Source organism: Mustelus asterias, chromosome 10, assembly GCF_964213995.1.
Source record: "Mustelus asterias chromosome 10, sMusAst1.hap1.1, whole genome shotgun sequence".
Classification (NCBI taxonomy): Eukaryota; Metazoa; Chordata; class Chondrichthyes; order Carcharhiniformes; family Triakidae; genus Mustelus; species Mustelus asterias.
The window spans coordinates 14,943,054-14,958,274 of NC_135810.1; the positions used below are offsets into that span (position 1 = coordinate 14,943,054).

Genomic DNA, 15,221 nt, shown 5'->3' on the forward strand with positions numbered 1-15,221 from the left:
TCTTTCCCTCTATCGTGTCATTTTCTCAGGAGTTTTTGAAAGATAATCTCATTGGAATCTATGAGTACTTCTTTCATATTTACCACAATGTCTTCTTCCCTTCTTTAGATTTTTTTTCGTTTATTTGTTAGCATCATAAGTAGGCTTACACTAACACTGCAATGAAGTTACTGCGAAAATCCCCAGTTGCCACACTCCGGTGCCTGTTCGGATACACTGGGGGAAAATTTAACACAGCCAATGCACCTCACCAGCACGTCTTTCGGACTATGGGAGGAAACCGGAGCACCCGGAGGAAACCCACGCAGACACAGGGAGAACGTGCAGACTCTGCACAGTCACCCAAGCTGGGAACTGAACCCGGGTCGCAAGCATTGTGAGGCTGCAGTGCTACCCACTGTGCCACCATGCCGCTCTTTTGGTGCCTCTTTCAGGTCTCTCAGAGAACAGCCCCCATCACTCCCCTCCCTTCATAATCCCTAGTCCATCATCCAAATGGTTGCATGAAATTTTAGGCCGCAATTTTAAAGTTACCCACGAATTGCGATAACATTCTTATCATATTGGAGTGCAGTAAAGTGAAAGAGTTTTCAACACAAACACCAGTTGTATGAATCAGAGTAATTTGATCATTGGTTTTAAATCAGTGTGTGCACTTTTTCTGGTCAATATTTATATATGATAATGTAATTGATAATGCTTTCCAGTGACATTTACTTGTTGATTTGAGCTACCAAATTGCTTTCCTTCTGACAGGAATTTTCATGACATTGGCTGATAATGCACTTGTTGAAGTGCAATAGGCCCAAGAGCAGGCCATTCGGCCCTTCAGGAATGGTCTACTGTTTTTCTGTTAGCCACTGGAGCTTTATCTTTTGATCTCATGTCCTGAGGACCATTACTCCTCGAGCAATTATCTCTCTTTCAAATCATAGAATCATAGAATCCCTACAGTGCAGAACGAGGACATTTGGCCCATCGAGCCTGCACAGATAGCAGTCCCACCCAGGCCCTATCCCCATAACTCCACATATTTACCCAAATCCCCCTGACACTAAGGAGCAATTTAGCATGGCTAATCCACCTACCCTGCACATCTTTGGGGTGTGGAAGGAAATTGGAGCGCCCGGAGGAAACCCACGCAGACACGGGGAGAACCCAGGTCCCCGGCGCTGTGAGGCAGCAGTGCTAACCACTGTGTCAGCGTGCTGTCAAATCCTTCAACTGACTTGATATCTGTGGCTTTACAACCACATCCATTTTAACCATGAAAATCATGCACAGTCGTGCCAGTAAATTTTGACATCTTCTGAGAAACCAGACAGAATTACTGTTTGCACACCTCAACAAATGTTAATGTTGATGCTGTTGCCGAACATATTTCCCGTCAGAGCATTATTGGGAATATCAGTGGGAAGATTCCTTGGGGGCGGGACGGTGGCACAGTGGTTGGCACTGCTGCCTCACAGCGCCAGGGCCCCGGGTTCAATTCCGGCCATGGTCATTGTCTGTGTGGAGTTTGCACGTTCTCCCCGTGTCTGCGTGGGTTTCCTTTGGGTGCTCCGGTTTCCTCATCCAAAGATGTGCGGGTTAGATTGATTGGCCATGCTAAATTGCCACTAGTATCAGGGGATTAGCAGGGTAAATATGTGGAGCTACATGAATAGGGCCTGGGTGAGATTGTGGTCAGTGCAGATGTGATGGGCCAAATGGCCTCCTTCTGCACTGTAGGGATTCTATGATTATGTGATTATGTGGAAACAAATACCATTAAACCTCAGTCACACCTCAAGGAGGTTTAAACAATGATTTCATGTGAACATTTTAACTCAAAGAACTTGCCAGCAATGAGAACGAGTTTACAATGTCATGGAAATACCTGCAGTGTTCTCAATAATTCAAATTTTATTTAATAAAGTAACTCTCAGTGATGGCCAAATATAGTTTAATGAATTGATATTCCGAACAGCAAATGGGATCGGCACCTGTCATGCATCAGTTGATTTTACTGTTTGTCAAGGACTCGGTAATAAAGTTCTGGAGAGATTCAACTGGGAATTTAAAAAAATTATTGTAATAAACTCAATAACCTTAAATACAAACCAATAATGTGGTTTGGATATATTAACAAACTATGTTCCTCTTGATCTCATAATGTAGTTAAGTTTGCAACCATGTTTGAACGAGCAAGCTAAAATGTTTATTAGAAAGACAAAACAGAAGTTAATGCAGATTAACTACAAAAACCGCCCTCAGGAAGTCCACCCTGTTGAGTCCGGACATGAGCGGTGAATATTTTTAGTTAGTGGCTGTAGCTCCATTTCAGTTTCAGCGCTGCTTTGCTTTTGGTCAGCTGGGTGTCTTAGTACATTGAAACCCGATACCACGGCCGGGATTTTCCTGTCCCCCCGCGGTCTGTTTTCCTGCGGCAGAGGCAGCGCACCATTAGCCGCTTGTGAGATCTTCCAATCCCGTCATGGTCTATGGCGTTTTGTAAGGCACGCCTGCCCTGCCACCAGGGAACCTGTCGCGGGACGTCACCTTTTGTGGGACTGGAAGTGGGAAGGGCTGGAAAATCCCAGCCCATGTTTAAGAATCTCCAAATCACACAGCTGAGAAACCTACAACAATGTATTTCTTTAAACTGGGAATTTAAACTGGTATTGCTTTAAGCTGGAACACATGTTGAAGATGCTTGCTGGGGGAATTTTTGAATATTTGACCCTGACCCAGCTAAAGAGTGATTAGGACAGATGACCAAAAGTTTGGTCAAAGAGGTAGGTTGTCTTAAATGAGGAAAGCAAGATAGAGAGGTAAAGAGTTTCAGAGAGAGAACGTCAAGAGCTTAGGATCTAGGCAGCTAAAGACATGTCTGCCAACAGTGGAACGACTGAACTTTGGATTTTCAAGAAACTAGGATTAGAGATTTGCAGGGCTGGAAGAGATTACATTGCAAGAAAGGGGTAAGATGATGTAGGGATTTAAAAACAAGGATATGAACTGTAAACTTTATTTGGCAGAAACCAAGTGCTAGCGTTGGGTGAGTGAGCACAGGAATGATGGGTGAAGCGAATTTGGTGCAAGTTAGGACAAGGGTAGCAGAGTTTTAGATGATCTCAAGTTTGTAGAAAGAGTCTGGGAGGCCTGTCAGGGGTGCATTGGAATAGTCAGGCCTAGGGGTAACTGAAGAGGGTTTCAGTAGCAGAATGTGGCCAACATTCCCCATTGCAGCGTCCAGTGAGTTTTAGTTAAATCTAGGGTTTTTGCTCCAGTTGACAATCCATTCTACAAAGTGATCACTCTTAGCCTGAAATGAACCTCCTGTCATCTGTCCTTAGATTTCATAGCTGCTACCATTTACTGTGTTATGGATCTCTGCAAGACCACATCTCGGATGCCTTCTTTCAATTCAGTAGAGCACAAAATTTTGCAGTATGAATGATTCTAGCAAAGTAGAAAACAAAAATGATCACATTTAATCAATGCTGACAGCTTCCCAATCAAGATGCTTTCTAAATTTCATGTCTTAGAATTGTGCTTTGCAAATCTTTTTGACTTTCGTTGAAAATTTCCATGAATGTCGTGCTAAAAGAATATTGCTTTATTTTCATATTAACTGATTTTTTTCCCGCATTCTTGTACTTGTTTAACACAGAGACCCAGGCAGCACTGACATCAGCAGCCCTACAAGCAAGTATTCAAGTTTGGATAGAAAGACCAGGTAGGATGGAAATTCCACAGCAACATGGAATATATTTTCCCTTAAAATGGGACTTACTTTAATAACACATGACCTAACATTTATAAATCCACCAAGTTTAACACTTTGATCTTTGGAATTAATATTAATAAAGGGAGTTCATGTCTGGATTATTATTTAATAAGCATGAATCTAGCAGAGGAGCTCCGAAATCATTATAAAAATAAATGCCTGATTTCCATTGCTGTTGACTTCAGATCACCTAAGCTTTCCCAATGTTTTCACAGAATCATAGAATCCTACAAAGCAGTCAGAGGCCATTCGGTCCATCGAGTCTGCACTGACCACAATCCCACCCAGGCCCTATCCCCATTACCCCATGCATTTACCCTAGCTAGTCCCCCTAACAATTAGGGTCAATTTAGAATGGCCGATCCACCTAACCTGCACATCTTTGGACTGTGGGAGGAAACCGGAGGACCCGTAGGAAACCCACACAGACACGAGGAGAATGTATAAACTCCATGCTCTCTTTAGCAAGTGGATGAATGGAATGCTGTACCACCAGGCTGAGCTATATTGACTTATTTTCTATTTTCCCTGCTGGACGATGCTGCAACACTCACTTGACAAGTCCCTCTGCTTAGTACCACGTCATTTTTGAAACTTCTTTCATGTGAGATGGATGTCGCTGGCTAGGTCAGCATTTATTGCCCATCCCTAATTGCCCCTGAGAAGGTGATGGTGAGATATCTTCTTGAATTGCTGCAGTCTATGTGATGTAGCAATACCCTCAGCGCTGTTAGGAGGGAGTTCCAGGATGAGTAGCCACTCACCTGATGAAGGGGCAGCGCTCCGAAAGCTTGTGATTTCAAACAAACATTTTGAACTTTAGCATGGTTTTGTGAGACTTCTTACTGTGCCCACCCCAGTCAACACCAGCATCTCCATATCTGCATCTACCCTGTTTTTCCCCATAAGAATTTTATAGGTTTCTATGAAGTCACCCTTCATTCTTTTAAATTTTAGAGATACAGACACAATCTCCTCAAACTTTCCTCATATCATAATCCCGCCATCACATGCATTAGTCTGGTTAACCTCTATTGCAATCCTTCCATAGCAAGAATATTCTTCTGAAATGACTGCTCAGAGGCCAGTGTCCCTTCACCAGATTCCCACTATTTACAAATTCTATTCCACTCCTCGAGTGCTTCAGGTACAAAGTCAGAATCTGGAGTGTTAGTGGATCTGCCACTCCCATATTTATACACAGGTGAGGCTCCCTGATTGGGCAGGCAATTATGAGCTCAATCAGGGAGCTCATACTCTAAGAGCAGAACCTCGTGGGCCACATTGAAGTCATTACATCTTCCTTAGATAAGGAGACTAAAAACATGCTAAAAATATGGATGTCGCTGGCTAGGTCAGCATTTTTCACCCATCCCTAATTGCCCCTGAGAAGGTGACGGTGAGACATCTTCTTGAATTGACACTTCCACCTCCCCCCCCCAAACGCGTCCCCCACCCTCACCCTCCCACCCCCCCGACTGACCGATGGGACAAATCGCTAAGATCACTCCCTAAGATATTTTTTCAACCATGTGGTAGTCTCTCAAAGTGAGGAGGACGTTTGCCATGGAATACGTTCTGTGGCAAGAACATGCACATGCAGTCTTTTAACATGGGGAGGCTGTTGCATTGTAGCTACTACACACTTCTCGCAGATCAGGAGATCCTCCCTCTCTTAGCACTTGCTGAAGGTGTATGGGTAGGATTTGCAAGTTTTTAAAAATACTTTTCCAATTCAATCAAATCAAATCCAATTCAGAGTCTCAACAAGTTGAGACATTTCAGATCCAGGCTGACAAGATAGGACGGGAGACCAAAACCACCCTGTCCTGGGCCTGATCTACATGAGTCAAGCTGATTGGAGAAGGGGGAGGATCCTCCTCCAAGACTTGAGCTCATTTGCATCTTAGCCAAAAGGCCGAGATGCCGCTTTTAAAAATTGCTTCATATGAAACATATGAAGCCTCAGCGTAACCTAATGACCTCAACCAAGTGCAGGCGATCCATACTACACTTGATCTTAGCCAAAAGGCCGAGAAGCGAAGGGTAGGATTTGCAAGTTGATAATCAAACTCCTTGGCCACATTATGAACACACCTTCTGTGGCCAAAGTCCCTGAGTGGGATTCAAACCTATCACTTCTGACTCAAAGGTGACACTCAAGGAGTTTATTTCTTCTGTACTCCTGGGCTTGTTCTCATATTCTCTTTAATATGGCTGTCAACACATTCAAAATTAATGAGTAAACAATCATATTATAATAGTTCGGAAAGAATTTAATGGAAATATGTTAATAAGTGAGGTAAAAATTAAGAGGTTAACCTCCTAGTTCTCAGACATTACTCAGCCATTATGTCAGGCTGCCACATATTATAGTTTTAATTTGTTTTTTTTTGCACCTGTGACCTCTAGGATTATTTTTAGAAGTGTTTGCCTTTTTCAAGTCAATTAGCAAACAGCAAAACTTATTGAGAATAATTTTGACTTTGGGCATAAGTGTGAAACAAGCAATATTAGATCACTCATCCATTATGCAATTCTCCCATTTTTAATCTTCAATAATCATTAGTGACCGAAACCATTGAGCAATAGTAATGAATTTTCCCCTTATGATATAATTAATTCTTGCCTCTTGTTGCATAATAGCTCACAGGTCACCAAGTCCATGGACCCAAGTTTGGTAGCCTATGATGCAGTGTTAAGGCAGACAATTAATTAAAAAGCCTCATTAAATAACAAGTAATTAAAATTGGATACAGGAAAAAACCCATTTAATCATACTGATCAACTAGCAATAATAAAGAATTATTACCCTCTGTTGTCATTAAGTCTTGTCTGTTGCCTGAACAAAAACTGAGAAGAAGCATTTTCCACTTATTAAAGTAAGTGTCGTTGAAAGTCCCTCTGAAATCCATACTGAACTCAGCGCTCACACTATAAGCAGTAAGTGATTTGCTCCTTGGGATACATAAGTCAATGTGGCCGTGCAGCGGTTCAAGAAGCCAATGCACTCTCACATCATCAATAATTTATTACCACAGCCATCAATCATGGTCAGGTTTTACAAACATATCACTGAATTACATTTTGGTAAGTCGTGTAGGTGGAGGTCTTCTGGGTGCAGAGGGTAGTGTCCCGACCTTTGAGTCAGAAGTGATAGGTTTGAATCCCACTCAGGGACTTTGGCCACAGAAGGTGTGTTCATAATGTGGCCAAGGAGTTTGATTATCAACTTGCAAATCCTACCCATACACCTTCAGCAAGAGAGGGAGGATCTCCTGATCTGCGAGAAGTGTGTAGTAGCTACAATGCAACAGCCTCCCCATGTTCAAAGACTGTATGTGCAAGTTCTTGCCACAGAACATATTCCATGGCAAATGCCCTCCTCACTTTGAGAGACTACCACATGGTTGAAAAAATATCTTATCTCTTAGCGATCTTAGCGGCTTGTCCCATCGGTCAGTCGGGGAGGGGGGCGGGGGCGGGGCGGTGGGAGGGTGAGGGTGAGGGATGCGTTTGGGGGAGGTGGAAGTGTGATGTCCAAGGCAGTGGGGGGAGTGAGGTATCTCTTAGAGCACAAACTGTGTACTCTTGTAAACTGTTACTGCACTGGAGATCAACGCATGCACAATGGCGTCCTCTAGCTGTCAGCAGCCGGCTTCTCGGCGAGAATAGATTCCATCCACTCCCCTCTACTGGCATGAATCACACTTTGCTTCATTGTTTTGCACTAAGTGACATAAGATTGCCTCTGGGAGCTCGCCCAAAAAATGGGAGTGATTCTATCCCGTTTTCACCCTCATTTGGTACTTTTTTTTAGTAAGATTACCCCCACAGCCTTTCATAGATTTTTAGTGTTAAAATTCCTGATGTACATTGAAATCTGTCCACATATAAAAAGAAAATTATATACATCTATATATAAATCTAAAAAAATTCACTTGTAAAAATTTGGTTTGGTAATTCCAAATGCAATAGCTCGTAGCTGACATTGTCGAGATAAAGTGCTTCAAAAGTTAACACTCGCACACACCCCAGGGCCAGCAAAGCACTAACCTCTCTGGTCTTCTCAAACATTACACCAAAAAACACACAGACCACAGCAGCCACAACATTGTCCGTCCTCCTTGTATGTCCTTCTATTATCTAGCATAACAAGAGTATGGCATTCCCAGGCTTTAACTTGACAGTTTATTTTCACATCAAATCTGTGTTAAATTGGTAAGATATTTGAGAAGTCATTAACGTGAAACAGTCTTATGCATCTTAATTCTCTGCACAGGTTAAATTTAGCCCTTGAAATCTGTACATAATCCTGAATGTCCCAATGTTACCATCCCAGTAACTTGGGTTGCTTTGTAAAGGTTTTTACTCCAAGATTCCACTAGAGGGTACTGCCTTCTGAAGTCTCACAGTAAATGAACTTCACTGACTTTAAATTTTCAACCAAGCTTTCCAGCAAATTATTTGTACTTCAGCTTTCCTTATGAATCATAGAATCCCTACAGTGCAGAAAGAGACCATTCAGCTCATCAAATCTGCACTGACAACAATCCCACTCAGGTCCTATCCCCCTAACCTCACATATTTACCCCACTAATCCCTCTAACCTACGCATCCTGAGACACTAAGGGGCAATTTAGCATGGCCAATCAACCTAACCTGCACATCTTTAGACTGGGGGAGGAAACCAGAGCACCCGAAGGAAAGACACGGGGAGAATGTACAACCTCCACACAGACAGTGACCCAAGCCAGGAATCGAACCCAGGTCCCTTGAGTTGTTAGGCACCACTGTGCCACCCCTTCACGAGATTTCTCAATTTATGGTGTTAGAGTGATTTACCCAACCAACTTGGCGTGGGCTTTCCAGCCTATCCTCCAGACTTTCAAAGTTATCTGATGAGACTAAAAGAATTTTATTTGAAAAGTGATGAAGTATGATCATTTTCAATATGAATAAAACATTTGAATAAAAGATCAGTCCTAAATATTAAATTGAAGTGTAGCTCTAGGATTATCTATTGATCTACTGATTTGAGTTGAGGATTATATCAGATCAGTCATGATCTCATTGAATGGCAAAGCAGACTCAATGGGCCGAATGGCCTGCCTCTGCTCCAATGTCTTATGGTTTTATACCGTTGCCATTTTTAATTCATTTAATCTGATTGCAACAGGTTGGCAAAATTGTGAATTGAGCTTTTGATAAAAATGATCTCAAGTGGTTTGGGGCCTATTAATACTTATACTCTTTCTAACAATAAGCAATGCTTTTGTAATCAGCATTTTACGTTAATTATTTAAATGTTACTTTAATGATTGAAATCAATAGAATTAATGACCTGAGAGCTTGCTTCTTTTTTGTACTAATTGCAGGACGACCTACAAAACAGATGATTTGCCAAAGATGTGAGTATTTGGTTTTTGTCTAAATACACCTAAGCTAAAAGAATGTGGGTAGAACTTTACAGGGTTGGGTGAGGTTGGAGGTGTGGGGGTCTCATACCACAGCCATTCAATGGCTATCAGAACATTATTTTGCTTGCAGCAGGACTCACACCCCGCCATCTGAGAAGGAGGTCCCATCTCTGAAAGCTATTGGCCCATCAAACGGCCTGCATATCTCTGTTCCTTGCAGCGCCACTAGGAGTGGTGGCTGCCACTGGGACTGCAGCCGGCCCTGGTGAAACTGTTCATCAATCTGAACCTGGGGGTGGTGGGTTGCCAGGGGTGGGAGGAGAGGGGAAGCATGCTGTGGGATGACCTTAGAATCATAGATTCCTCCAGTGCAGAAGGAGGCCATTCAGCCCATTGGATCTGCACGACCACAATCCCACCTGGCCCCTATCTCCATAACCCCATGCATTTACCCTAGCTAGTCCCCCTGACATTAAGGGGCAATTTAGCATGGCCAATCCACCTAACCAGCACATCTTTGGACTGTGGGAGGAAACCGGATCACCCGGGGGAAACTCATGAAGACACGGGGAGAAGGTGCAGACTCCACACAGACAGTGACTCAAGCCGGGAATTGAACCCGCGTCCCTGGCGCTGTGAGGCAGCAGTGCTAACCACTGTGTCACCCATGTTGGGAATGTGGGGGGTGGGGGGTTGTCCTGATGGGCAAGGGACATACCCACTACTGCTTAAATGACCACTGGTTAGAATCTTGATGAAACTTGATGAGCTGCACATTTGCCCCCACCATGGTTAAAATCCCGCTGTCAGCAGGAGGCGGCCCTTAGGTGGCCATCAATCGGTTACTTAAGTGCCCGAACTGGTACACAAACACCGACCCTGCCATTGGTAGAGTTGCAGTGAGCTAGGGGTGAGGGGCTTGGCGCTCCACGCTACAGCCCCCTTCCCGCCCCCATCCCAATGGCCTGTCAATACCCAGTAAGCTGTAATACCCAGCCCCATGAGTCCATTAATATTGACTTCCTAGAGACCATATTAACTTGTAACATTATTAGTCATCACGACTTGACTTTAATAACTCACAGTTCTGTTCACTATGATCTCAACTGTAAAGTTATGCGGTCTGATTGATCACATTGGCGGGGTAAAATAACCTTATCTTGAATTTTGATCTTATATCAAATCCCACGACTTATGAACCTTTCCCCACTCGCTGATCCACATTAATTATTTTACTAAACTGCAGTCGTTGCCTACTGCATTCACTAATTATTTAATTACTGTGAATCCGTCTACACGATTTCCAATTGCTTGTCCTGCATCCTACTTTTATATCATCGGCAGACTTGCAGATTTAGCTAATGGCACTCTCACCAAGATATTAAATTGTATATTAAAAGTAACAATATTCTCTCCAGCTCACTGATAAACTGTCTATTGGAACATAAGAACAGAAGTAGGCCATTCAGCCCCTCGAGCCTGTTCTGCCAGTCAATTCATGGCTAATTTAATTTACTGGTATCCATCATTGATCTATATCCCTCGATAACTTCATCTAACAAAAATCTATTAGTCTCAGTGCTGGGAGATTCAAGTGACTTGAAGCATTTGGAGGAGAAAATTTCACAATTCTCCTGCACTTTGTGTGAAGAAATGCTTCCTGATTTCACTCCGGGACGGCTTGGCTCGAATCTTAAGATTAGGTCCGGGATTCTCCAATCTCACATGTCCCATCCCCGCTGCCAGCCAGAATGGAGGATATGGCATTCTGCCAAATCTCCATTCACTGCAGCAGGATAGGGAAATCACAGCCGCGGGCGAAGTCGGAGAATCTTGGTGTAAGGCCACATTATTGTGGATTAGGAAATGTTTCTAAATGATTGATTTCCCGAGCCACCATTTGCTCATTTTGAGTTTTGTCAAGCATGTTTTGAAAACTGAATTATTTTAGTTTTGCAAATGCATCTTCTCTAACTTCGTTTTTGTTGCAGGACCATAATTTCATCTGAATCAAAACTGGAGAGTCCAAACAGCAAGAGGTAAGGTCACAACTATAACATTCAACTGAAGATCATAGAATCACAGGGCGGGATTTTATGTCTCGCCAGACCCGAGACTGTAAAATCCCACCCAAGGTCAAGGGACCTTCCCATTGTCCGCCCCTCGACCGCTCCGATCCCCGTGGCAGGTGGGGCACTAGAATTCCGGTATAGAATCCCTACAGTGCAGAAGGAGGCCATTGGGCCCATCGACCCTGTACTGACAACAACCCCACCCAGGCCCTATCCCCGAAACCCCCCATATTTACCCTGCTGATCTCCCTGACACTAGGGGGCAGTTTAACGTGGCCAATCCACCTACCCTGCGCATCTTTGGAGTGTGGGAGGAAACCGGAGCACCCGGAGGAAACCCACGCAGACACAGGGAGAACGTGCAGACTTCGCACAGAGAGTCACCCGAGGTCGGAATTGAACCCGGGTCCCTGGTGCTTAAAGGCAGCAGTGCTAACCACTGTGCCACCGTTGTGGAAAGATTGATGCAATAATCTTGTTGTTTTGGTGCACCTGCCTTAAAAATAAAACTCAAGCCATGCCAACTCTTTGCACACTATTCAATATTTTCTGCTTGATCTTTTGACGTCCATGGTGACTTGGGGAATTAACGCTGTTTATGTAGTAAGATTCAGGAAGTTTAACCTCAGGAGCTAAGCTAGAACGTGAACGTGTTTTACACCATGTGCCAAAGATCGCTCTGTTTTTCTTCTTTCTTAGCCTACAGAGCAGACCCAGTCCTGATGGTCAAGTAACAACACAGGAAAAATCCCCTACCAAGTAAGCATCGGGTTCTGATCATTGAAGAATTTGTTTCACAAAACCAAATATATTCACATTTTTGTTAACTTGCAATTTAACCTCAAATTCCTTGTGTTTATGAAGCTTTAGGATGGTGCTTGGATGTTTCTACAGGAAGGGTTTAATTTATAATATTGTCTTCACACACTGTCCTCCATAGAGCCACCATTTTAAGTGCCCTTGCATGTTTTCTCCAATAATTAGCCCCTGACAGGACCAGGCTGAGGAGAAGGCAGTTGGTTTGTTCACTACATTTATTTATTTATTTTAAGTTAAATTTGTGTAAAAAAATTGGAGGTTTTTTTTAAAACAGGAAGTGGGCCCAGCAGGAGTCTGGGAAGGTTTTTGGAGGGTTTAAAAGTAGGCCGCACTTTTGAGCGGGCAGCGTCGTTAGCGGGCAGCAGAGTGAGCAGGAGGCAGAGTGAAAGCTGTAGGGCTTTGGCTCACAGGGCTTGAGTGAGCAGGGGTGAGTTAATTCATTTTTTGCTGTTTCTACCTGGTACTGGCAAGGTATCTAGAGGGGATGGGTGTGAAGGCAGTGCAATGTTCCTCTTGCACTATGTTCGAGGTGAGGGACGACGTCAGTGTCCCTGCTGATTATACCTGTGAGAAGTGCATCCATCTGCAGCTCCTCCAAAACCGTGTAAGGGAACTGGAGCTGGAGTTGGAGGAACTTAGGATCATTAGGGATGCAGAGATGGCCATAGACAGAAGCTTCAGGGATACAGTTACTCCGAGGAATGAAAATAGATGGGTGACGGTGAGAGGGGCTGGGAAGAAGCAGTCGGTGCAGGGATCCCCTGTGGTCGTTCCCCTTAGCAATAAGTATTCCGCTTTGGATACGGTTGAGGGGGACGACATACCAGTGGTGAGCCGCAGTGAGAGGATCTCCGGCACTGAGTCCGTCCCTGTGGCTCAGGAGGGTAAGGAGGAGAGCGGGAGGGCAATAGTTATTGGGGACTCGTTAGTTAGAGGGATAGATAGGAGGTTCTGTGGCAGCAAAAGAGACTCGAGGATGGTTTGTTGCCTAGCGGATGGCAGGGTCCGTGACGTCTCGGACCGTGTTTTCCGGATTCTTAAGGGGGAGGGGAAACAGTCACAAGTCGTGGTACACATTGGTACCAACGACATAGGTAAGAGAAGGGACGGGGATTTAAAACAGGAATTTCGGGAGCTGGGCTGGAAGCTGAGAGCAAAGACAAAACATGTGGTCATCTCTGGTACGCTACCGGTGCCACGTGATAGCGAGTTGAGGAACAGGGAGAGAGTGCACTTAAACATGTGGTTGCAGGGATGGTGCAGGAGGGAGGGTTTCAGATACGTGGATAATTGGAACACGTTCTGGGGAAGGTGGGACCTCTACAAACAGGACGGGGTGCACCTGAACCAGAGGGGCACCAATATCCTGGGAGGGAAATTTGCTACGGCTCTTCAGGGGGATTTAAACTAATTTGTCAGGGGAGTGGGAAAAGGAGTTGTAGTCCGGAAGTCAGTGTTGAGGGTGGTGAGATATTGGGGAAGGTATCAAGGTCAAGGGTGGGTACCGGTAGACAGGAAGATGGGTTGAAGTGTGTCTACTTCAATGCAAGGAGCATCCGGAACAAGGTGGATGAACTTGGGGCGTGGATTGCTACTTGGGACTACGATGTTGTGGCCATTACGGAGACGTGGGTAGAACAAGGACAGGAATGGTTGTTGGACGTTCCAGGGTATAGATGTTTCAGTAAGTGTAGGGAAGCTGGTAAAAGAGGTGGAGGAGTAGCATTGTTAATCAAGGATAGTTTAACGGCTGCGGAAAAGCACTTTGAGGGGGATATGCACACTGAGGTAATATGGGCTGCAATTAGAAACAGGAAAGGAGCGGTCACGTTGCTAGGAGTTTACTATAGGCCCCCAAATAGTAATAGAGATGTGGAGGAAGAAATTGCAAAGCAGATTATGGATACGTGTGGGGGTCACAGGGTAGTTGTCATGGGGGACTTTAACTTTCCAAATATTGATTGGAACCTTTGTAGGTCAAATAGTTTGGATGGGGCACTTTTTGTGCAGTGTGTGCAGGAGGGTTTCCTGACACAATATGTGGATAGGCCGACAAGGGGTGAGGCCACATTGGATTTGGTACTGGGAAATGAACCGGGCCAAGTGTTAGATTTGGTTGTGGGAGAGAACTTTGGAGATAGTGACCACAATTCGGTGTCTTTTGTTATTGCAATGGAGAGGGATAGGGCCGGACGGCAGGGCAAGGCTTACAATTGGGGGAGAGGTAATTATGATGCGATTAGGCAAGAATTAGGGGGCATAAGATGGGAACAGAAACTGTCAGGGAAAGGCACTGATGAAAAGTGGAACTTTTTCAAGGAACATATACTGGGTGTCCTTGATAGGTATGTCCCTGTCAGGCAGGGAGGAAATGGCCGAGTGAGGGAACCGTGGTTCACAAAAGAGGTGGAATGTCTTGTGAAAAGGAAGAGGGAAGCTTATGTAGGGATGAGGAAACAAGGTTCAGATGGCTCGATTGAGGGTTACAAGTTAGCAAGGAATGAGCTGAAAAAGGGGCTCAGGAGAGCTAGGAGGGGACATGAGAAGTCCTTGGCGGGTCGGATCAAGGAAAACCCCAAGGCCTTTTACTCTTATGTGAGGAATAAAAGAATGACCAGGGTGAGGTTAGGGCCGGTCAAGGACAGTGGTGGGAACTTGTGTATGGAATCAGTAGAGATAGGCGAGGTGATGAATGAATACTTTTCTTCAGTGTTCACCAAGGAGAGGAGCCATGTTTTTCAGGAAGAGAAGGTGTTACAGGCTAATAGGCTGGAGGAAATAGATGTTCGGAGGGAGGATGTATTGGCAGTTTTGAATAAACTGAAGGTCGTTAAGTCCCCTGGGCCTGATGAAATGTATCCTAGGATTCTTTGGGAGGCGAGGGATGAGATTGCAGAGCCTTTGGCTTTGATCTTTGGGTCCTCGCTGTCCACGGGGATGGTGCCAGAGGACTGGAGAGTGGCAAATGTTGTTCCTCTGTTTAAGAAAGGGAATAGAAATGACCCTGGTAATTATAGACCGGTTAGTCTGACTTCGGTGGTTAGTAAATTGATGGAAAAGGTCCTTAGGGATGGGATTTACGACCATTTAGAAAGATGCGGATTAATCCGGGATAGTCAGCACGGATTTGTGAAGGGC

The 15,221-nt window shown here is 44.4% G+C and overlaps 1 protein-coding gene across 10 annotated transcripts in view; it reads left to right on the forward strand.

Annotated features, from left to right (window-relative positions):
- scel (sciellin) overlaps positions 1–15,221 on the forward strand; it is a 96,876-nt gene that overhangs the window by 40,777 nt on the left and 40,878 nt on the right. For all 10 annotated transcript variants that reach the window (XM_078221622.1, XM_078221627.1, XM_078221624.1 and 7 more), the window contains 4 exons: positions 3,656–3,721; positions 9,151–9,183; positions 11,184–11,231; positions 11,964–12,023. In XM_078221622.1, the coding sequence (XP_078077748.1) occupies positions 3,656–3,721; positions 9,151–9,183; positions 11,184–11,231; positions 11,964–12,023 (207 nt within the window). The remainder of the gene's footprint in view (positions 1–3,655; positions 3,722–9,150; positions 9,184–11,183; positions 11,232–11,963; positions 12,024–15,221) is intronic.